Here is a 24,275-nt window from a genome sequence, read left to right as displayed (position 1 = left end):
CCTATCCCTTCCTTTAACCTGGAAGGTCCAGCCAGTTTTTCATACTTCCCTCCTGAAACCATGCCCTGGTCCTACGTGCCTGGTCTCTCACCCTGCCCCTGTGTCACTGGATGACACTGATGTTTATGAGGTTGGGGGTATTCTGGGCTCTCGTCTCTTCAGGGGGCAGCTCCAGTACCCCGTGGATTGGTTGGGTTACGGTCCTGAGGAGCGCTCTTGGGTTCCTGCCTGGATGTGCATGCCCCTCGTTTGGTGGCCCAGTTTCATCGAGATTTTCCTACTTGCCCACGGGGTCGTGGGCCCTTGGGGCGGGGGCTCTGTTACACCATCCACTGGTCACCTTACCCGTGCAGCCACTAAGCCCTCCATCTCAGGTCTTGATCTGCCTTCACCTTCTAACCTCATGTCCTCACTCCCTCAAGCAGCACGGCAGAGACTCTACTACAAGAACACACAAGGGCATCCAACGCGCTATGGTCATACTCACCCATTGTAACGTTGGCAGCTGCCCTGGCGTCTTGGAGACCTTCGACGGAGACGTCGGCCCTTTTCTTTGCTTCATCACGCCCCCAGGAAGACCCAGCAGTGTTTTTGAAAACTTGGGTCATGTGACAAGGAAACATGCTACATCATCAGTCACGTGATGGGGTCATATGACACTCCTAGGCCCCTTCAAAACCAGAGAGGGAACACTCATTCAGTGCTTCACAGCTGACCCAATCAGGCACTGTTCGGCGTCTTCCTGTCTCCACGTCTTGATTCTGGACTACGGACTGTTCTTCTTGGATTCTTCTGTCAAGCCCTTGGATACTGTTTTGCTCTGCTGTTTCAGGACCTTTGAACTGTGTTTTTGGATTCTTTTGGATTACCCCTGGTTTCGCTGAACTTGGCTGGCTTTTGACCTTGGAACTCTTAACGGACTGTTTTCGGATTTCCTCTTCTGTTACCTTTTGGAGTACCCTTTCCATACAGGTCTTGCAGTGCCTATTTCTACAACAATCTACGCCTACCCGCTGCCGCTTGCTACACTCTGCAGCCACACGGAACACCTCCATTCTCATCTGTGCTCTTCCCGTCCCCAGACCCTTGGTAAGCCCCTTGATATTTGTTACCTCGCTATTTAGTGTATTGTTTGCCATTGTACTGACCCATTGCTTGCTTTACAGCGGTCAAGGGGTCACCGGTGTTCCTGGTTCTTGGCGTTCCTCGGCACTCAAAAAACCTGTGGCCTCAAGGATCTCTCAGGAAGTTATTTGTATCTTTCTGAGTGGAACTTGTGGACAGAGGCCCCATAATCTTCACGACCATCAAGTCATAACAGTGCATTCTTCCGGATCTGTATTGAACAGCTGCGTGAGATGCGGTACCAATATGTGGGAGTAGGATTTGTAAAAGGAAGCTGGGTAACCGTCTGGACCCGGGACCTTGTTGCGGGGGAGTGCCACTATGGTAGCCCTAACCTCAGCCTCTGTGATATCCCGGACCAGCTCCTCCCTGACCTCTCGGGATAGCTAGGGGAGGGGCAAGGCCCCCAGAAAATCCCTCTGGGGCTGCACCTGCGGGTTCTGTGAGGTATACAGAGATTCGTAAAATCTGGCCAGTCTCCCCTTTATCTCCTCAGTCCGGATGAGTCTCTCCCCCTTTCATCGCTCATGGCCATGATAACATTCTGTTCCCTACTTTCCCTCGGCAGGCGAGCCAGGAGAGAGTCTGCCTTATTGGCCTTCGCATAAAATCTTTGCCTAACACTTAGCATTGCCTCTTCCGCCTCCTTGGTCCTTAGGATCCCCAGTTGACCCTCAGCTAATCTATATTCCCTGTATACCTTCCTTGTGGGGGTCTCCCTCACTCGCGGCCTCAACCTCCCTTTCCAACTGGGTTTCCAGCCCCCTCATTTGTCTGTTTCTCTCTGCCTTCAGGGCAATAAAGTTCCCCCCTCAATGTAGCCTCCAACGTGTCCCACCTCGTGCCCAGGCTCGTATCCGTGCTGTTGTTCCTCTCAAAAAATCCCTCATCTTGCTCCCTATCTCCTCCCACATAACCTAGTCCCTCAGAAGTTCCCCTGGGAACCTCCAACTCCACACCTCGGACCCGTGCCTCCCCAGCTGCAACTTCATCTGCACCACATTGTGGTCGGCGATCCCCATGGGACCCGCCTCGATCCGCTTCACTCCCCCCATCAGACTTGCGGACACCCAGATGTAATCGATTCTTGATTGGGTTCTTTGGACGTCAGAGAGAAATGTGAACCCTTCCTCTCCCCCCGCCCCCGTAGCGCTCTCCACACATCCCGCAATCAGGCCTCCTCCCATCTCTCCTTCAACTGGGGAGAGGCCACTGCTCCCTCTCTTTCCACCCCCCCCTTTCTGTGTTCAGTCCAGCCCCCTATCCCATGCCAGGTTGAGATTCCCCATCAAGATTACTTGCCCCCTCGCAAATTTCTCCAGAATGCCCAGGGTTTCGCACATTAACTGGTCCTGCCCCCCATTTGGGCCATACACTAAGGCTATGGTATTGGATGCTCCCATGTACTCCCCCCTCACCATGATGTATCTCCCATTCGTGTCCCTAAGGGTGCCCTGGATTCTAAAATCCATCCCCCTCCCGAATGCCAAGGCTACCCCCCTTCTTAGTAGGTCCCGACGCAAACAATATCTGCGAGAAGCCCTTCAGCCGCAAGCGGCTCTGGTACTTCCTCAATAAGTGGGTCTGCTGCAGCGCCAGCACGTCTGGCGCGTGAGTCCTGGTGAATTGCTCCAGTTTTGTCCGCTTAAGGGAGGAGTTTAGCCCCCTCACATCATGTGTAAGCCACCTAAAGTCTGGGCAAAGAACCAACCAGCCCTGCTTGCCTGTCCCCCCATCTCCACCCTGGGGAGCCTCCCCCAGGCCACCCCGCGCCCCATATGCCTGGGGGCCCTCATCCCCTTTCTCTCCTCCTCTTCCGCCTGCCTCAGTCCTCCTGCTCGAGAGATCCTGCTCTGTTCTGCCGGTCGCTATGGCCCCCTCCACCCTGCCTCCCCCACCCTGAACCCCCAACTTCGGGTGAGACCGCCCCCTCCCCTTCCATCCCCACGGACAAACCTGCCCTTACTTGTTCCAAAATGTTTTCTACTCCTTCTACCCAGGCCCTCTATGAAGCCCTTATTCCCCCCCCCCCCGATGTGCCTTCTCCCAAGGATCAAGTCACCCGAGCCACCCCGCTCCGCTGCCTCCCTCCCCTTCTTTGGTTTGATCTTTCCTCCCCGCCCGCCTCCTGGAGTGTAGTTGATCGCCTCTGACTCCCCTCCCACTCAAACACCAGCCTGAATGGGAAGGACTATTTATACTTTATCCCTTTCTTAGCCAATTCCTTCACAACTGGGCCCATGCACCTCCTTTTCATCAGCGTATTAGCGGCTAAGTCCTGAAACAAGGAGATTTATTGCCCTTTATAAGAGTACTGGTTCGCTCTGCCTTGCCGCTCTCAACACCGCCTCCTTTTGGCCGTACCTAGCGATGGCAACCAACACAACTCGGGGATGGGCGTTGGGTCCTCCCGGGGATTGGCTCACCCTGTGGACCCTGTCTAGTTCTATCGAGCCCAGTGACTCCTCACCCAGGAGCTCCACGAAGACCCCTCGGACCTCTTCCTTCAGTTGGCGGTCAGTGACAGTCTCCGGCAGTGATTTTATCCTAATGTTAACCCTTCGGGATTTCTTCTCCAGATCCTCCACCATTGCTTCCATATTCCTTTTTGCCGTGTCCAGTCTATCTATTCCTTCGCTGTTTGCCATTGTGTCCCTTTCACACTCCTGGAGGCCCCTTTCCAACAAGTCTGTCCTTTCCCCCAGCTGAGCCATTTCTTGCCGCATTTCTCCTAGCGCTGCATTGAGGTCGGTTCGCATCAATTGAAATTGTTCCTGGAAAGTTTTAGCCAGGGACTCTATCAAAGAATGCATTTCCCCCCAGAAATCTTGCCTCGTCATATTGCCCCGCCGCTCTTTCGGATGGCCACTAACACCCTTGCTGGAATCCCTGTTCTCCATTGCAGGTCAAAAGTAGGCAGTGTTCCTTGGGGCTCACCCACGAGGTGGCCAGCTTTCCCAGTCTTCCCCCCTGGACCTGGAAGACATCTATGTTGGGCCCGTCCCTCAACCCTACTGTGTTGCCCCCGATTGTCCAGGTCCTCTGTTGTTGCCTCAGTGGCCTGGGGTCCCTCACTCTGAGTCTTATTGTTCCCCCCTCTGCATATTTATCCTCCTAGCCACAGACGAGTGTCACGCGCCGCTTCTCCTGGACTTACAGACCCCCTAATGATGTGGAGTCTGGGGGTCTGCTCCACCGCCTGCTCCTTATGGGTGCGTCCAATCCTGTGTTGGCTGATTGTGAGTTCTATTCAGCTTGGCTGAGCCCTGTCCACCTGCACTTTTATTGCTGGGCCTTTGGTGTCTACTCGGGCCCCGATCGGCGGAGGGAGCCAGGCCCTCCCCCAGAGTCCTCCACCGCACTCCTCTCACTTCTCCCTCCGGGGGGGGGTCGCCTCAGACTCACCCCAGTGGCCTCCTGCTAAATTCCCCACTATTGGGGCTACCCTGTGCCCCGCTGCCTGCCTGCATGCGCTGTTGGCCCAGCCTTGTCCTCCTCGCTGTTCGCTTCTCCATCTGGGCCCCTCCCATGCCCGGGGCCCTCACTGCCCCCCGGGCCTCCGCTTCTTTCTGCTGCGCAAGGGTCCGCTGCCTGCTAGAGGCACCCCGGTCTTACCGCTGCCTCCCACCTGTCTCCACTACGGCTGCCGGGACTTCTGGCCTCCGTTCCTCTTCTTCGGGCGCTACCCGGCGCCCTCCTCTCTCCAGGGCCTACGACTGCCGTCCGCGCCTCGCCCTCCTCCCAGCTCCTCACCTCTGCTCCAGGGCTGCTGCCGCGGGGAAAGGCGCAGCTCTTCTCCACTCCACCCCCGGGCTGCCTGGCAGGGCTCCGCAACGAGTCCCCCTGCGGGCGCTCCTCCTCTGGTCACAGCGTTCCTCCTCTGTCTGCTCAGGGTGGCGCTCCCCGGCGTAGCACCGGGGTTGCTGCGTCTCTCACCGTCACAGGTCCGCTGTCCGCTTCGTTGCTGCTACTTCCTAGCCGCCACGCCTGGAGCCTGCAGCCAATACCCCTTTTGCCTCTCCGGAGGGCCAGCCTCTCCTCAAAGGCCCCTCCGGGTGCCCACCGCCACGTCTCGGGCTGTCCCCGAGGTCCTTTCCTCGTCGCCAGCTCGCGCTCCCCCTGGGGTGGGGCTGGGGGCTCCTCGCTTCGTCGATCCGCTACTGCTACCGGGGCTGCGTTGCCACGCAGACACCTCCGCAAGGCTCCCCGCAGACTCCTGCCTCCCGACCCGTTCCTTAACTCTTGGGGTGGGGCCGCCAGAGCAAGGCCCCGGAGTCCCGGAGCAGCCGTCGGCACGTCAACTCTGTGCCAGCGGCCATCTTGGAATTCCCTGCCATCCTTTTAAGTACTGGACAACTTTTAGGTAGAGGTAAAATGATGGCATGCTTTTTGGAGGTTTTGCAGCACGCAATCATGACGTTTTTGGTGTATGCATGATTCCGGAAGCACTTTTTTAGGTAAATGCCTCATTAATCACAATGATTGTGGTTGATAAAAACAGGCAGTAGTTCATCTGCCACCTGTGTTTACCATTACTACCACACTTATAATGACCACTAAATGGATTTAGCACCCTTTTTAGAGCAAGTTAGCCGATTCCAGGCACTATGCTCTTTTAGTGCCCAGACTTGTGCCCTCCATCTGGCTGGGCCATATGCAATATCCCCTCTGGCTGCCTCTTATGCTGTATACCTTCTTCTGCCTTGCTGGCCGCCTCACTGGCCTCCCTGCAGCCTCTTATGCACCTCTGTTGGCCTGTCCAGGCTTTTACTGGACTAGCACATGCACAACTCCATTCTCCAGTTCCTTCCCAGAGCTGGCACAGATGTTGCCAGTCTGCTGCCCTCCAGCTCTGACATCAATATAGCATAACCATGTTGGCATATCATGCTAAGGAAGTTATCTCTTCTCCTGGCTTTCACTCCCTTTCTGGTATCCCTGCACAGCCGGGGCAGATGTGAAAAGCCTAAGCATCCCAAGTGGAGCAGCAATGTTGGGGATTAGCTGCCCTAAACCCTCCTTAACAGCCCCTGTCTTGCTTGGGCCCTTAAGTGAGGCTTCTGGGCACTTAAAGTCTGTCATTAACCCCCCCCCCCCACTCCCAACACACACTGTGACCACTAATGCATGCTGTATTGAGACTTTCTAATTGAATGAGTCATTGTTTTGCTTGTAAAAATATCTATATTTATAAAACACTTAGGTATGTTTCCGTAATAAGCTGATGCAATTTATCAGTGTTAGGTTGCTCTCTGCTGTCCAAATGGCAAAGTGCACCGACTTCAACAGCTATCATTTCAACAAACATAATGAGCATGGTTGTATGTGGTCACCTTCACCTTCCCCTATCGCAAACATTCGCAGTAATTTCAAGTTCCTTCTTTCCAACCCCAGTTCTCTTCACACAGGGCGTGGCGGTTCAAATGTCAATGAACATTTAATTACAGGCTCAGCGTTGCAGTCTCTAAAGAGCGAAGCGCTGTAGGACAAATGTCTCCTCACAAGCTAAAACTGAAAGTTGGTGCTGTAATTATGCTACTACACAACCTTATGCCATCACAGGGACTCATCAATAGAACAAGGTTGTCAATTACACGTCCACAAAGACACATCATAGAGGCCTGTATGATCGATGTAACTTAGATACTGTTCTTATACTGTGCTTACTTCTCATTCCATCTGACACATTTAGCCTTTTCAATGACCATTAATAAGTGATAGAGACCTACATCCACTTCCTGGAAGCGATTGGTGGCAATTCCGATACTTAAGAAGGGGGACAGAAATTACCCTATGAATTACCAACTGATATTGACCTTTTCACATGCTGATGCGTACTTTACGCTGGGAACAGCTAGTTGCTATTTAAAAAGCTTGTGCTTGGATGCACAAGCAAAGAATAGTTTCACATGTTCTACATAAAGCCATATATTAACATTACAATATTAACTCCACTAAATTAAATTGGGTAACTCTGGTGCACGCATCTGTATTTTCAACAGTAAATGTGGAATTCTGATCCATGCCGGAAGAAATATTATGGTTAAAAATGTTTCAGGAGCCCGTATAAGGTGTGTTTCTGCATGTTTTGAAAATAATATGCCTAATTCAGTCTCAAGCTAAAATATGTACACTATCTGGAGACAAATCCAGAGGTGATGAACATGGATACCAAGGATCATAGGGTGCACAGACGTTTATTTATACAAATTCGAATACAAATTTACTTTTTTATTTTGTATCATTTGCAAAGATCTGGAATGTTGCAACTAACAAGCTGACCTTCCTGAACTCATACAAGATGAAGATGTCGGTCATCCTGGGGATAATACACATGGTGTTTGGAGTCATCCTCAGTATTTTCAATCATATGTAAGTTTTACAGCATCCATATAATCAGTGTCTGTTTCTTTAATGTTTTGCAATCTAAATATTTGTTTTGGCAGTCCTGTGCTGAACATATGTTTTACTTTTATTCTGCGTCATTAGCTCCTTCCCCCATGTAAGCAGTGTCCTTTCTTCCTCTATGGTGTCCCTTTCATGTACTTGTACTCTGACTGTAGGATGAGCGAGGCAAGGGGAAAGCTGGCATGGCCCAGGGATACTGCAGCGACCCTGATGGTAAGGGGATGAGGGGTCACCCTACTGAGTTGTTGAGTTGCTAGTGAGTGTTGCATGGTTAAGGTTAAGGCTGCCACAAGCTCGGGAATAGAAGCCATGGAGTTCATGCCAGCTTTAAACCCTTCCTGCTGATCTTTGAAACTGTCAGATCTATCTCAAAGGCTCAAATCTTTCTGACTGTCTGCTGTGGGTACTTTGGATCTCTTTTGTTTGTTCAGAGTTGTGCTGTATCTTGCCAGTGAAAGCCTCCCTACGCGGTGAATACCAGGCAGGAAGAGAATGGGCAGTAGTCTCCCTGTCCTGCTTCACCTTCTGTGCTCGGCATTCTACCCATGTCGGCTTTTTGGTGCCCATGCATGTTTAGGTAACCCAGGCAGTGGGGACGTCATTATCATTTGTCCTGTCCATTAACTCCTCCCCTGAATCCAGATCACACTGTAGATTGGTTTCCTGGTTACTCCAGTGCAGTGGTGACCTGTAGCTGGGAAGTGGGCTGCTCTGGAGTATATCTACCCCAGTAGATGCTATGACTCACTCCCTGTGTGGTATTATTTGGTTCCTGTAGAGGAAGAGGGTTTTCCTGGGGTGCTCCTCATTTGTAGTCCTCAGCTACACAAGCTGGGGGTTCCTTCCTGGAAGACCACTTGGGCTGCTGGTCTGTGGAAGTAAGCTATCCCGGGGGAGGGAGCCCTCTCTGGGTCTAGTGTATGCTGAGTGTACTTGGTAACCTCATAATTTAATTGCCTGTCAGATTGACATTGCTTTGTTCTGTGTATATACCTTATCATGAGATGTTTACACTGAGTCTATTTTTGTAGAATGCCTACCTCCTTTTCTGGTTGATTGTGAAACATGTTAATGAGCAAATCCTGATTTTAAAATACTCCCGGGATAGCTGGGTTCTTACAAATGGCAAGAACGCATGGATTATGGGTCTTATGTCGGATTGTTCTAAATGCCATTCATTCTGCTCATGTATAAATATCAAAATGAAAATAAAAACAAAAGCAGTGATGGCTGGAAGGTTCAGAATGAATCTTAACCTCTGCCATTGTCCTGGGTAACCCACCAGAATACTGTTCTTCGCCTGCCAAGCCATTAAAGAAAGTGGAAAACCATATGCAAATCAGGCATAGTCCATCCCAATATCAAACTGTACTGAATAATATCCAGCTCCTTTTTTCCAAAAGACTGGGCGTTATCAGCTGTTATTGCAGTGAAAGCTTTTAATTTCAACGTTACCAATTGAAATATTTAAACTCAAATAAGGTCAATATTGATAGAAACTCATCAACATATGGTGGATTTTTTTAAAGTCTCTATTTGAATGAGTGCTCACACCGTATTTGTATTTCGTATTCATGTTGCTTTATAACGCACTTTTCGCCAAAGTATTTTCATGTACATTTTAGAGAGGCGAAAAGGATCCATCTCCCACCTTTAGAATAGCTTAATACCATGTTATTTATATTGACATGCTATCGAAGTGCTGTGGGCATTCAGGCATATCGTTTTCCACTGATTCTCGTCCAGTTCCACTCCCAGGTCTCTTTTCCAACTTCTGTGGTAAGTCTCTATCTCACCCCTCCATGCTGCAAGCAATGACTGATATAGCCTAGATATTAAGCCCTTTGTGGACAGCAGGTGCTAAACACAGTCTCTGTGTCGGTTAGATCTCTTAGGAGCTGGTCCTTCCATTTGGGAGACATCAACACTTCATTCAACTGTAGGTATTTAAATATGGATAGCGCCCAGACATGTAAGCTCTCTTCAAGGACCCCAAGCTCCACAAAGTCCTTCCCCTTCAAAACCTGCCCTACCCTCTCTAGTCCTGCCTCATACAATTCTTAAATCTTAGTGGGTCCTGTATGTCATCTCCTATCAGGGGCTCAAAGGGGAAGGCCACAGTGTGACCCCTGTCATGTCTCTTCCTCCCTTCCACAGCACCCACAGTGAGCCTAGGATCCTATGGTGTCATATTTTACCCGGACTGCTCTCACTGGGACCCATAGCCATTCACCTAATGTCACTGGCGAAGCAAGTGATTCTCAATTACAACCCACTGTTTGTCTCTATCAAATCGCAAGTGCAGTACAATTGTTCTAAGCTGCGCTGCCCTGTAATACGTGTACATGTCTGGAAAGCCCCACTCCTGCTCAGTCTTTGGGTTGCATCAGAATATTGTACACCACTCTTTGCTTATGCCCGGCCCTCCCAGATAAACCTAGTTATCCTGCGTTTTAATTCTCGAATGTGTTCCTCAGGTATTGTTATAGGTAGCATCAGATATAAATAGAGAATCTTTGGAAGTAGGGTCATCTTTACTGCGTTGAGTCTCTCTAGCCAGGATAGGGTAAGTTGTGACCATGCCTCCATGTCCGCGAAAATCTTGTGTAATAGTGTTGGGAAGTTGGCCACGTAAAGGACTGCCAGGTCTCTAGTGATCTGTACTTCCAAATATTTTATCTTGTGTCTTTCTATCAGGATGTCAAGTTCTTGCAGGTATTCTACTGGGAACGATTATTCACATCTACTGGGGAAAAGGGTCAACTGGAAGGTATTGACTTTAAACCCTGCCACACATCCATAATACCCCACAGTGTGCAGCATTTGCTGGACGGAGCACACTATGTTACGAACATGGAGGAGGATATCATCTGCATAGATCCCTAGTTTGTACTCTGTCTCCCCTACCATTATGCTCTTTATGCTACTGTTGTTCCTTAGCCTGATGCCCAATGGCTGTATAGTTAGGGCGAATAATAGATAGGACAAGGGGCACCCCTGCCTCGTTCCTCTCCTCAGGCTAAATTCAGGGGACGTCTTGCCATTGATTACTACCTGCGCAGTGGGGTCGGTATGAGGTGCCCTTATGCCTCTTTTCACCCTTTCCCCCAAAACCCACTTTATCCAAGACCGCAAACAAGAACCTCGTCTCCACCTGGTCGAAAGCTTTCTCAGCATTGAGGCTGATCAAAGCTTAAGCTCCCCATTCCGCTCCATATGCTCCATAAGGGTCAATGTTTTTTGCATTGCGTCTGTTCCCTACCGTCCCCAAATAAACCCCACCTGGTCTGGTTGTATGATACAGGACACCATCCCCACTAGCTGTGTGGCAAGCACCCTCGTAAGGAATTTCTCGTCCTAATTGAGCATGATATCGGGCGGTAAGATTGGCAGTAGCCCAGGTCCCTAGCTACCTTGGGAAAAACAGATATTAGCGCCTTGCTGAAGGACTGTGGGGCCACACCTGTGTCTAGGATGTTACTATAAAGCTTTGCCATTAGTGGTTAGAGCGTCACTGCAAATTGTAAAATCCTGTTGTGTATCCGTCTTCCCCTGGGGCTTTCTCATTCGGGAGTCTGTTTATGGCTGCAAAAATGTCCTCAGTAATTGGGTCTTCCATGATTCCTATCTCTTCTCAGGTAAGCTTAGACATGTTTATATCTCAGGGGTATTCCTCAGGTGCTGTAGTGCCCTCTTGGCATTTACTTTCATAGAGTTTCTCCTAATACTTTGCAAATCAGGCTGCTATCTCCTTGGGCCTTGTCTTGCACATTCCCCCTTCATCCCATTTAGCTGAGACCAACCTATCTGCTCTTTCTTCTGAGCCTTAACGCTAGTCGAATGTCAGCGTTGTCCCCTTTTTCCTACAAAGTTTACGGAGGGTATCCCTGGCCCCAATGCCCTGATTTTAGCCCTTCTTTGCTGCAACACCTGGAGGTCTCTGTACCCTTCTTTTGAGTGCATCCTGTCTTCCCTGCTCACGATATCTTTCCTGAGTACCCCTTCCATGTGTCTCCGCTCCCTCTTCCTCCTGGCCCCTTCCCTCACGAGACTTCCCGCCAGGTAGCTTTGCCTGCTTCCCACACATTGTTCACGTCCACCCCCCCCATGTCATTAAGTTCAAACTATTCTGCTATGTCAGTGTGGGATTTTTCTACGACAATCGAGTCACGCCATAAGGATTCATTACACCTCCATTTAGCATCTGCTCTACAGATCCTGCCACGTCAATGTCCATTTTTGCCATATCATGCTCCGCGCAACCCACAGGTCTATTAACACACTTCAATAGCCTCCCACCCTGGTCTCCATTTAGCAGCAAGTGTCAGCTCTAGTATAGGTGTCATGCAGTGTGGAGTAGAAGGTGTATCCCTTCTGATTAGGGTGAATCTGCTTCCAGGCATCTATAAGTCCCCTAGTAGCTATGTCTCATACAAAGGGCTCCAACACACTCCTCCCCCTCACTCACCGTTGGGTGTCTCGTTGGGGCTTTATCCATTGTTTCAACTGCCCAGGAGTTAAAGTCCCCTCCTATTATCATAAGTCTCCCTCCCTCACCGGTGCAATGACTATGTCAAGCACTACTGCATTAAATGCAGTCTGGCTGTGATTGGGGGCATAAATTGCAGCAAGTACAACCCACAGCCCTTCCAGGTCCCCCTGCGCACGTAACAACCATCCCTCAAGCTGCTTAGTGGTCGCCACCCCCTGCAGTTTCAAGCCTCTATGTGGTAATTCCCACTCCGCCCGCTTGATGTCCCTGGATGCCCAATAAACTTGTCCTATACCTGCACCTCTGATCGGACTTTCCTCACCAGATTTAAGCCTTGTCTCTTGTAGAAATAACACATCCAGCCCTGCAGCCCTAAACTCTCGGGCTACCAGTGATGTCTTAGTGCTGGAGTGGAGTCCTTTAACATTAAGAGTTCCCATAGCAAGTGTGGAACCCCCCCATCCTGCGCCATCCATCGTCATTTCCTGTCCCATACCGCTGCACATCACATCGTTAAACAGACTGTTGACCCAGTGCTACCCTTGCACTCCACCGTGCTCAAAAGAGAAATTAGCCCTATTTGATCACATCACCTTACCCCGCACATTCCCACCCCAACAAACAAACAACATAACTTTGAACGTAACAGTATGATAACTATTGAATGTTATGAGACGCCCTCTCCTCTTCAGAGGGCCACTTGGGGCATGGAATCCACGATCCCATGTCAGCTCTCATGTGAGATCCTTTGTGTTTAGTGTCAGCCTCTTCGAGACAGTGATATGCTGAGCGAAGCTTTGCGCTACGCTGGCTAGGCGCTCACATGCGTGCCTTCGGGGGAGGTCCATTGAGCCTCATATACTTGCAGCCACTTTTTCACCTCCTTTGGCGCTGTGGGCCAGCTCGGTTGGCTCCTTGGTCCTGCCCTCCTGTTGTGTTGACACTCTTCTCTCCTGTTCCCTCTGCAGATGTGGTTAGATGGCGCAGCACTTGCTCTGCCTCTGCTGCCGACGTTATTTGAAAGTTCACTTATTCCACTTCAAATTGCAGGGTGAATGGGTAGCCCTGGCATTACCTGATCCCCTGTTCCTTGAGTCACTGAGTCAATGGGCAGCAGACTCGTCTTCTGGACAGCTTCATACTGGAGATATCTTGGAAAGTGTCTATCTTGGAACCCTCAAATTCCACATCCAGCAGTACCTTGGCCTTTGCCAGCACCTCTGCTCGGTCCTCGAATCTAAAGAACTTCGCTATGATCGACCTTTGACCATTGCCGAACTGCTTTCCTCCTCTGTGCACTCATTCCAGCTGCACACACTTTCCTCCCTCCGACTCGTACTTGAGGTTGATAATGGGCCTCATTATAACCCTGCCGGTCGCAGTAACAACGATGCTGGTGAGCTACCAGTACTGTTACCGGTATCGGCAGAGTACAAGTTTACGGGTGGGAGGCCCTCTCGCCGGCCAGGTCTGACCTGGCGGGTGGAACGGCACCCGCCCGCACACCTTGACGGATGCACAAGCACTGTTGCACACAGTGCCGGTGCATCTGTCCTTCCCATTCCCATTGACTTGAATGGGAATGGGGAGTTTCTTTTTCCGGCGCCTGGCCGGAGGGACCGCCGGGGCTGTAATGGAAAAAAAAACATGACTCCGGCGGCAGCCTGTCGTTTTTACCGGCACGGCTACCGCCAGAGTCATAATGAGGCCTAATGTCTTTAACCTTATTCTGGTACCAGTCCAAAAATACACACATGGCGAGAGTGAACCTGTCCACAAATACACACATGGAGACAGTGTGGTGCCTGTCCACAAATACACACATCCTTGTGGAAGCACAGTGAGTAGAGATCCCCATCTGCGCCTATTTTATCATCTGTAGCAGCTCCCAGGCCCTGTAGCCAGTCCCTGTTCTCTTCCCACAACCGCTTCCTGGTTCCCTTCCCTCCCGCCTCCTGACCCGCCCACCAGCCCGGATTGATCCCTTGGACTGTGTTTATGAGGTCTATCAACCCGTTGAACACGACCGGCTCCACTTTTTCCTTGTGGAAGCTCGGTGAGTAGAGATCCCCATCTGCGCCTATTTTATCATCTGTAGCGGCTCTCAGGCCCTGTAGCCAGTCCCCGTTCTCTCCCCACACCCGCTTCCTGGTTCCCTTCCCGCCTCCCGACCCACCCACCAGCCCGGATTGGTCCCCTGGACCATCTTACCCAGGCCATTACCGACCTTCCTAGGGCAGCTCTCTCCCCGTGCAGCCCCTCGACTAAGGACCCCAAGGCAAAGGACAACTCCAATGTGACGGCTCCAGAACGTATCTGCAGGTATCCGCAGGAGAAGCAAGAAGCCAACAATAAGTAAGTGTGGCAAGGACGTGGACTGAAGCAAATACTTCACGCCATACTACCCTACCACTCCACCCATAGAAACTACTTTGCCCACCTGTGGTGTAGTCTATACTTAGAAAGTGTTCCTAATAGCATTCTGTGGTATAATTGCATTTAGAAAGTCCCCGCTAATAGCATATCTGTGGTTAGAAAATCCACCTGACTTTAGAAGTGTGCCCAATACCATCCCTGTGCAAAATAGAATTTAGAAGTGCCTAATGGCGTGCCCTAGTTGATCTTAGAAGTGTGCCTAATATCCTTGCTTGAACATAGAAGTGTGCCTAATACCCTCTCTTTGCAAAGTTGTATTTGGTTGCCTAAATATCCTCTCTATGCAAAGTTGAATTTAGAAGAGTGCCCTATATCCTCTCTGTGAAAAATGGAATTTAGAAGTGCCTAATAGCGTGCCCTAGTTGATTTTAGAAGGGTGCTCAATATCCTCTCTGTGCAAAGTTGAATTTAGAAGTGTGCCCAATATCCTCTCTGTGCAAAATTTAATTTAGAAGTATCTAATAGCGTGCCCTAGTTGATTTTAGAAGTGTGCCTAATATCCTTGCTTGAACATAGAAGTGTGTCTAATACCCTCTCTGTGCAAAGTTGCATTTAGAAGTGTGCCCAATATCATATCTGGGCAAAGTTGAATTTAGTAGTGTGCCTAATATCGTACCTGGCTTGATCATAGAAATGTGCCCAATATCCTCTCTGTGCAAAGTTGAATTTAGAAGTGCCTAATAGCATGCCCTAGTTGATTTTAGAAGTGTGCCTAATAGCATGTCCTAGTTAATTTTAGAAGTGTGCCCAATATCCTCTCTGTGCAAGTTTAATTTAGAAGTGTGCCTAATATCCTCTATAAGCAAAATTGAATTTGGAAGTGCCTAATAGCGTGCCCCAGTTCATTTTAGAAGTGAGCCTAATAGCGCGCCCTAGTTAACTTTAGAAGTGTGCCTAATATCCTTGCTTGAACATAGAAGTGTGCCTTATATCCTCTCTGTGCAAAGTTGAATTTGGAAGTGTGCTTGAATCTAGAAGTGTGCCTAATACCCTTTCTGTGCAAAGTTGCATTTAGAAGTGTACCCAATATCCTCTCTGTGCAAAGTTGAATTTAGTAGTGTGCCTAATATCCTCTCTGTGCAAAATTGTATTTGGTTGCCTAAATATCCTCTCTGTGCAAAGTTGAATTTAGAAATGTATGTAACTTCACTTTGGCATAGCAGAATTTAGACAGTGTCCCTAATAACGACACCGTGCCAAAGTGTAGAAAGGCTGCCCTGTAGCTTATCTGTGTCATAATTGCATTTAGAAAGTCTGCCCTATAGCATATCTGTGACATAATTGCATTTACAACGTCTGCCCTATAGCGCATCTGTATCATAACTGCATTTAGAAAGTCCTCCTATAGTATACCTATGCCATAATTGCATTTGAAAGTTGCATTTAAAAAGTTTACCCTATAGCGTATCTCTATCATAACTGCATTTAGAAAGTCCTCCTAAATTACACTTAAAAGTCCACCTAAAAGCATATCTGTGACGTTGTTACATTCAAAACTCTCCCTAATAGCATATCTGTAGCGCAGCTAGCTCAAAGAAACTAGCTCGCAATTATTACATTAAAACTTAGAATAAGTGAGTAATAGCACCCTGCTTAGTTGAACCACAGAAACCGTGAATAATCTCACCCAGTGGTGTAGCTGAACTAGTCCAAATATAAAGTGTAATTTGCATCTGAAACTGTACCTAATAGCAATAGTTGCAACTGGATAGCCTGCCTAATAGCATACTATAAGGTCTAACTACACTTCTAAACCGCCTTAGGCATATCTGCAGCCTAATTTGCCATTAGTACATTAAAACTTAGAATAAGCGAATAATATCACCCTGCATAGTTGAACCCCAAAAACCGTGAATAATCTCACCCAGTGGTATAGCTGAACCTATAAAGTCCAAATATAAAGTGTAATTTGCATCTGAAACTGTACCTAATAGCAGGTACTGCCGTGATACTGTTAATCACAGAAAGAGTTAACAATTAACATCCAGTGTTATAGCTATAGTGGGATGGAGCGAACAAAATCTTCCAACCCATCTATATCACAGTTACTGACCATGAGTGCACCCAAACCACCAAGGTCTAGCGGAAACGACTGCCGTGCACCGCCCCCGCCCTCCTGCCAGCCCTGCCTCCCGTCGCCCCCTCCCCAAATCATCCCACCCTCCACCACATCCCCTACCCATCCCCTTTCCAAATACCAAGCCAGAGGGGCACGATGGCGAGCAAACCACACTAAGACCACTGCTACTCCGAACCCCTCCACCGATCAGCCTACTATGATCATACACACTCCACTCACTAGGCTCCCAGGCACGCCCTGCCCAGAAATCCTGCACCCCCCACTTTTCCCATCAACCCGTGTTAGGCAGAATCCCATGCAGTGCCCTTAGGGACCACTACACACGATTAAGACTACAGGTGGCAATACACGTTTTACCTTTGGTACAAGCCTGTACTACTAAGTTATTGTGGTAGTAGCAGTAGCGGAGCAGCCAGGCTTCTCTCAAGAGTACATGAGCAGTAGCAGAGATTACACCAAGGGACCACAATTACTGTGACTCAAGCAAACACTGACTCAAGGTTTCAGGTAAAAAATATCAGTACATTAATTTTTAAACCATTCGTTATAAACACAACACTTCTATTAAACTCAAATAAAAACCACACGTTAAATATACTACAACTAACCAATTCACTTTGTACAGTAAGTCTCAAGGTAAGTACCCTGTGTTGAATGCACCGGTGTTACGAACAAAACACGTAACCGCGAATACAAATGCGATCACTTTTTGACAGTTCGGTCTACTAAATAAACGCATATCCCAGACATGAAATGCTACCGGGGTAAAAACACAGTTAGCACTTGAGATACCCTGAGGGAGTTGGAGGGAAAATTCACAGGCAATATTTTGGTTAGGCAGGCAGAATCAAGAAACACTGACAGGAGTTCAAAAGTCAAAGGGCCGGAGCCAGAGTTGAGAGACACCGGGGCCTGTTGCCGAGGATCACACAGTCAGATATTTTGAGATTCAACGTAGCCAAAAGTACTTCGATATTGTCAATGTTCGGAAGCAAAAGTTATAAGGAGGAGGAAAGACAAGGGTAAGCCTTGGAAATTAAGAAAAGGGATTCACCCAGTTTCCTCAAGCAGAACACTGTACCTTGTTCCAACGGTGCAGCTGGTGCCCTGCCAGTTGTTCCTAGTGGTTTCCCGCAGACCTACGATTCCTGGAGCTTCGTTGTGAAGGGGGACGTCTGAAGGGGGTCTGCACCACACAGGGATGAGGCCGGAAGCAGCGACACGGAATAAAAGGTGCGCTCCTTAAAAACAGGAGAGGCTCTTCGGGTGGCTATCCAGACCACTACAGCTATGTGCAGCGATTTCGACCAAGGAAGAGGATCTTCTAGCTGTGGAAGATGAGCTGGTTATCCCCACCAAGCTCAAGGGAAGAAGACTCCGGACTGGATCTTCTCCGAGTCGTTGAAGGTAGATAGCTCAGGACTGCAGCAGGGCTTCACCGGGACGGGGTAGTTGCAGCAGCCGTCGTTATCTCCGCTTCTCGACGGTTCCTTGTAGTTCCAGTGGCGACTCTCCGATTCTAGCCCAAGAGACCTGCCTTTTATGCGACAAACCCCCATTCACACAGCCTGGCTGTCAATCACCCAGCAGGGGGGTTGTCCAGCCCGGACAACCACCTTGACCAATCGTGACAAAGTGTGACTTGGGTTTCCTAGGATACCCTGTGCTGGGGTGACTACACCCCTCCCTCACATTCAGCCCACCTAGACACCCAGGCGCCTTGAGGAGGGCTTCTGGTCAGAAACACACGCCAGAAGACAGTGAACAAAGAAGGCAAACCTAGTTTGCCGCTCAAAGCAAAACACAAGAAGGACTTTAACAAAAAGAAATGGCGAATAAACCCAACCAGAGCCAAGAGAAAGACGATTTGGTCAAGCATATTTATGTTTGAGGCTAATATAATAGCCAAGAACAGTACCACTTTTATCTAATATAATCGCGGTAGAAAAGTTAGGGTAGTTACCACTGCCACCAGCCAAGTCTAAATGTTAAAAGAGCGAATACGAGTTAACCCTTTCCAGTACTCCATGGAAGATGGGGTGTACTGGATCTGTGGTAGATTGACTAAGTAAAGTTAATGGTAACTTTACCCTTTTCTGGGGACAGTAGTCGACTAAGAAATGGAGTTGTGGGAAGTCTCAGACAACCCTGTGCCACGGCATTGAAGGTGCTGTGTGACGCACAAAAAGAAGGGGGCTACTGAAGTGGTGTACTTCAGAGTCCACAATCACATAAACAGGTAGAAACACATAGCAAAACAAAGGTAAGAGTGGGGGAAAAGCTCTCACTCTTACCAAGTGGAAAAAATATAAACTCCAGATGTCCAGCAAAGCTGCTGGGCGACTCACTAGGTGAGGGAAGTTAGCCATAGATGAGAATTCTCCCTAACAACCCCCACCATCATCCCCGCCAGCCACACCCCTTCCCCTCCCTAAAAACTGCACGCCTAGCCCTAGCAAGAACCGAAGCCTCATCCCTCTCCCCTTCTGATCCCCCTACCATCTCGCACACACCAATCTCAACAAAGACACTAAATAGGAAACGTACCTGGACCCCCTCAATCTCTCAACACTCATCGCCTCCCCTGTCTCGACCCACCACCTCATCCCCTCAATCACCACCCTCCCCCCACGCCTCACTGTGCCTGAAAACCTCTCCCTCGATTTCTCACTGACCTCAACTGAAACTCCTAACCACCCACACCCCACCTTCAAATCCCCCGTGCCAAACCCAATCACCCTAACACACGTGTCCATCCACTCCCACCCGAAACCCACCAACTTTTCTGCTCGCCCACTCTTCCCATCGACCATCATCCACCCCAACCCCACATCTCTGCAGCTCTGACACCAACCTCATTCACCGAAGTGAATTGCATCCTATTTAATGCCCGATCTGTAGCAAAAAACAGACACAGCATCTTTGACCTCCTCGCCTCTGACAAACCAGGCCTGGCTTCATCACCGAAACCTGGCTCGCTGACGACTTCGCCCCTATCGCCAATGTAGCCCCCCCCCCGACTACTCCCTCATCCCACTGAACCGTCCTTCTAGAGGAGGAGGAATAGCATTCGCCTTCCAGTCTCACGTCCACGCCTCAATCATCGACAACCAACCTTCCATTCCTTCCTTCCTGCGAATCACTCCTCGTTAAACGATCCCTTCCCCTTCATTCTCACACAGCTTCCTAATAATCTACAAAACCCCTTGCTACGATGGACAATTCTCAAACAACCTCTGCGACTCTATAGCCACCCTTCAACCATCCCAACCTCACCCTTCTAGGAGATTTCAACATATGGCTCGACATTCCCACCAACCCTATGGCACACTCTTTGGTTGACGGTCTAGACGCGATTAACCTCCAACCCCACATAAACAGCCCGACTCACTATAAAGGACACACTCTTGATGCCATATTCAGCTCCCACAACCGGATACATCTAAACCCCCCCACCCCTATCATCTGGTCTGATCACTTCATTGTTTCTTTCACCATCCGCTCATCCGACCTGCTTCCCGAACCTGAACCCTCCGAATCTACGTAAATGCTGGAAGAAACTAATAATCCTTCCTGACCTAGCCGACGCATTCCTCCAGTCTCCTCCGCCTATCTGCCTACCCAATAATCAACTAACCCCTGACGCTTTTGACTCATTGCTCAACACCTCACAAATGCGGCTCACCCCCTCTTGGTAACCATCAGCCCATCGTGGCCTTTTCCCTAGTTGGTTCACACCTGAATTGAAGACCAGTAAACAACTATATAAATACCTAGAATGCAAATGGCGGAAAGACAAAACTCCCCTGAGCAGATCCACCATGGCCCAGCACCTCCATCAGTACTAGGCCGAAATCCGGAGAGAAAAAAAAGCTCATTACAACTCCTGAATCCTAAACTGTAAAAACCCCAGCAAAGAACTTCACAAAATCATCACCGAATTCACCAAAGCATCATGCATCACCACCGTCCCGACCCCTTCACAATCGCTGTGCGACTCACTCTCTCCACTTTTACACCACAGCTCTCGAAAGAACAAAAGCTCTAACCAACAAACTAGCTCTCTTACACCCACCAGGCAACGCACCCCACATAACTGCCAACCCACTGCCTCCGACCACTACCCAACCAACGTTCAACTCCTTTAGTCCAATATTACCCGACCAATTTCTCAAACTTATATCTGCCCGCAAACCATCCGGCTCTCTGCTAGACCCTTGCCCGGCCACAACCCTCAAAGAAATTTTCGCTTCTACCTGCGCAGGAGAACACGCAAGATCCATCATAAATGACTCCCTTTCCTCTGGAATTTTTCCCCGACACATTCAAAACGGTTCATGTCAAACCTCTAATAAAACCTTCCCTCGACCCTCTCGAGCCCAAAAACTACCGCCCCATCTCAAACACCAGGTTCCTTGCCAAACTCGTCGACCAAACCGCCTACTCCCAACTAAATGCCTTTGTTGAAGCCAACAATCTCCTAGACCCCGCGCAATCAGGTTTCAGAGCCAGACACGGAACTGAAACCACCCTAACCTCAATCTGGGATGACCTTAAAAACACGGCTGACTCTGCGGGATGCGCCGCATTAATCCTTCTTGACCTATCCTTCACCTTCGACACAATCGGTCACTCAATCCTCCTTGATCACCTCCACTCCCTAGGAATCGGTGGAAATGCTCTCAAATGGGTAGCATCCTTCCTCGACAATAGGAACCAAATAACCCTACTCTCGACCTATTCCTCCCAAGCCCGACCAGTCGACACAGGAGTTCCACAAGGAGCATGCCTATCAGCCCTCCTGTTCAATATCTACATGGCCACCCTCCCACGAATAATTTGTTCACACAACATCCTGTGTTACAATTACGCTGATGACACTCAACTAATTCTAAAACTCCTGAACACAAAACCCAACTGCCGACCTGACCTCGCTTCCTGCCTCCTCGACATAGAGCTGTGGATGACCATAAACCACCTTTTGCTAAACCCCTCCAAAACCGAAATCATGGTGTGTGGCAACCCCGAACTTCTTCCACACCCACTACCCTGGCCATCTGCTATGGGCAACTCACCGACTCCCTCTAATTCAGTAAAAAACCTTGGATGCACCCTAGACTCTGACCTAACACTCTCACGCCAAGTCAACAACGTCTCAAAGTCCTGCCACTACCACCTTAAAACTCTTAGGCGCATTTTTCCATACCTCTCCTTTCCCAACAGACTCTCCGCGGTCCAATCAATTGTTATATCAAGACTGAACTACGCTAACCCCCTCTTCCTCGGAGTCCACGTATACCAATTGACTAAACTACAATGAGCACAAAATGCCGTAGCCAAACTGCTACTAGCGCTCGGCCCGAGAGACCACATCTCCCGAGCCCTCAAAACTCTGTGCTGGCTTCCGGTTGCCCGAAGGGTGACCTTCAAAACCTTATGCATTTCCCACCGAGCGCTGCATAAAACCGGACCTCAATATCTTCAAGACAAACTAAAACCCTATCACCCTCCACGTACTCTAAGGTCAAGCTCAGCCGGCCTCCTAGTCCTACCTAATACAAACTCAGTCCGGTTAGGAGGATCATCATCCTCAGCCTTGGCCCCCACGCCGTGGAATGCACTCCTGTCCCACATCTGACTCACTAAAGACCTCATGTCTTTCCGCAAATTACTGAAAACTTGGCTCTTCCCCTAAAACCGAACTCAAACCAACTCAAACTAGATAACTGCAGTTGACCACAAACCAACTGAAACTGGATAACTGCATCTCAATGACAAAATAAATGTAATGGACAAGAGGATCAATCTGGACGTGAGGAATAAAGTGGATAACAACAATTCAACTAACCCAAACTACTAGATCTTAAATAACAATAAAACAAATAACAATACAGCATCAAGATCCAAGCGAGAAATCGACAACTAATAGCCTCTAATGTAAACTAAAAGGACAAACAGAAAAGAATGAGTAAAGTAGACCAAAGCAGTGAAGTGGATAAAAAGAATAAATTGTGCGAAAACAGTAAAGCGGTTGAAATCAATTAAATGGATGTAATGATTGCAATGGACGAAAGGAACAAAATGGACGAAAGGAACAAAGTGAAGAGGATGGAAAGGTGAATACAGGAGACGGATGAGTACACAGTCAGATGGCATGGAATGTATGAGTGCATGGTACATATGGAAAGTACAGAATAGACGATTCGAGTACATGAGACGCACGTAGTGCTTGGACAGATGGAGAGCACGGAATGGATCGAGATCGTACGACAAGAGACATGGGCTGAACGATAATGCAGGATGAATGAACAAAGTGAGTGGAGCGGATGAAGTCGGTGGAGTGGATGAAGCTCGTAGAGCAGTTGAGTTTGTTGCGTAAATGGGTGCGTTGAGCATATGAGTGTAGAGCGGATGGGTGCGCAGAGCGGATGAGAGCGCAAAATGAATGGGGGTATAGAGCGGATGAAAGCGCAAAATGAATGGGGGCATAGAGCGGATGAGAGCGTGGAACAGATAAGAGCATGGTGCAGATGTAGGTTGTGGTACGGATGTAGGTTGTCTTGAGTGAATAATATAGTGGACTGGATGTAGAGTGTTGAGCAGATTTAAGGGTGTTGAGCGGATGTGGGTGTTGAGCAGATGTAGGGTGGTGAGCCAATGTAGGGTGTCGGAACGGGTGAAGTACGTGGATGGAACGGGTGAAGTACGTGGATGGAACGGGTGAAGTACGTGGATGGAACGGGTGAAGTACGTGGATGGAACGGGTGAAGTATGTGGATGGAACGGGTGAAGTACGCGGATGGAACGGGTGAAGTACGTGGATGGAACGGGTGAAATATGTCGAAGTAACGGGTGAAATATGTCGAAGGAACAGATGAACGGGTGTAGAATGGGTGAAGTGGTGGAACGGGTGAAATGGTAGAACGGATGAAGTAGGTGGATGAACCGTTGAAGTGGGTGGAATGGGTGAAGTGGGTGGAACGTGTGATATGGGTGGGACCAGTGGAGTGCATGGAACGGATTGGAGTGCATGGAACGGATTGGAGTGCATGGAACAGATTGGAGTGCATAGAATGGCGTGACTTACATGGAATGGTTTGGAGTGCATGGAATGATTGAGAGAGCATGGAAAGGAACGGGTTTGAGTGCTTGAAAAGGTCATAATGCAAGGAACAGTCGGAGTACATGGAACGGATGGAGTACATGGAACTATTGGAGTGAGCCCGATCTCAAACACCTAAGGTAAACCACCATGTAACATCTCCACGCTTTCACTCTTCTTTACACCACCAACACAGCGATACTATGACACCATTCGGTATAGCTGTTCTCATACCATCATCTGCCTCATACTCCCCATCACCCTAACTAAACACTGCTGGTTACACACCCTCCAGCCTAGGCGTTCTCCTCAGGCCTAACAAAGCCAGAATTGGTCTGGATAAAACCTACCAGAACAAACACATACTCTTGATCTCCCTACCACCACACCTACCGTTAAGAAGCAGCTATCACACGAATGCCACACCAGCTGCACACATATCCGGTGCGCACACACACCTTTGACTCTCTCTACTCTCTCTATTGACTTGAACTTCGGTTCCCGAGGGCGTTCAACCTACCAGCGCCTTGGTACCATACCAATGGTACATAAGGCGCTATATAAATGCAAAGTAACATAACATAACATAATTTGGGCAGGCGTTTCCTCTTCATTTTCCCTCAGTGATGATC

The 24,275-nt window shown here is 49.1% G+C and overlaps 1 protein-coding gene across 1 annotated transcript in view; it reads left to right on the top strand.

Annotated features, from left to right (window-relative positions):
- Positions 1-24,275, top strand: part of LOC138513680 (V-type proton ATPase 116 kDa subunit a 4-like) — a 4,716,919-nt gene that overhangs the window by 2,290,303 nt on the left and 2,402,341 nt on the right. Inside the window, exon 15 of the mRNA XM_069628745.1 lies at positions 7,379-7,497. Coding sequence (XP_069484846.1) covers positions 7,379-7,497 — 119 coding nt within the window. The remainder of the gene's footprint in view (positions 1-7,378; positions 7,498-24,275) is intronic.

This window comes from Ambystoma mexicanum, chromosome 12, assembly GCF_040938575.1.
Source record: "Ambystoma mexicanum isolate Mex_15411 chromosome 12, UKY_AmexF1_1, whole genome shotgun sequence".
In the NCBI taxonomy this organism is placed as follows: Eukaryota; Metazoa; Chordata; class Amphibia; order Caudata; family Ambystomatidae; genus Ambystoma; species Ambystoma mexicanum.
This window is presented reverse-complemented; position numbering and strand designations above follow the sequence as displayed.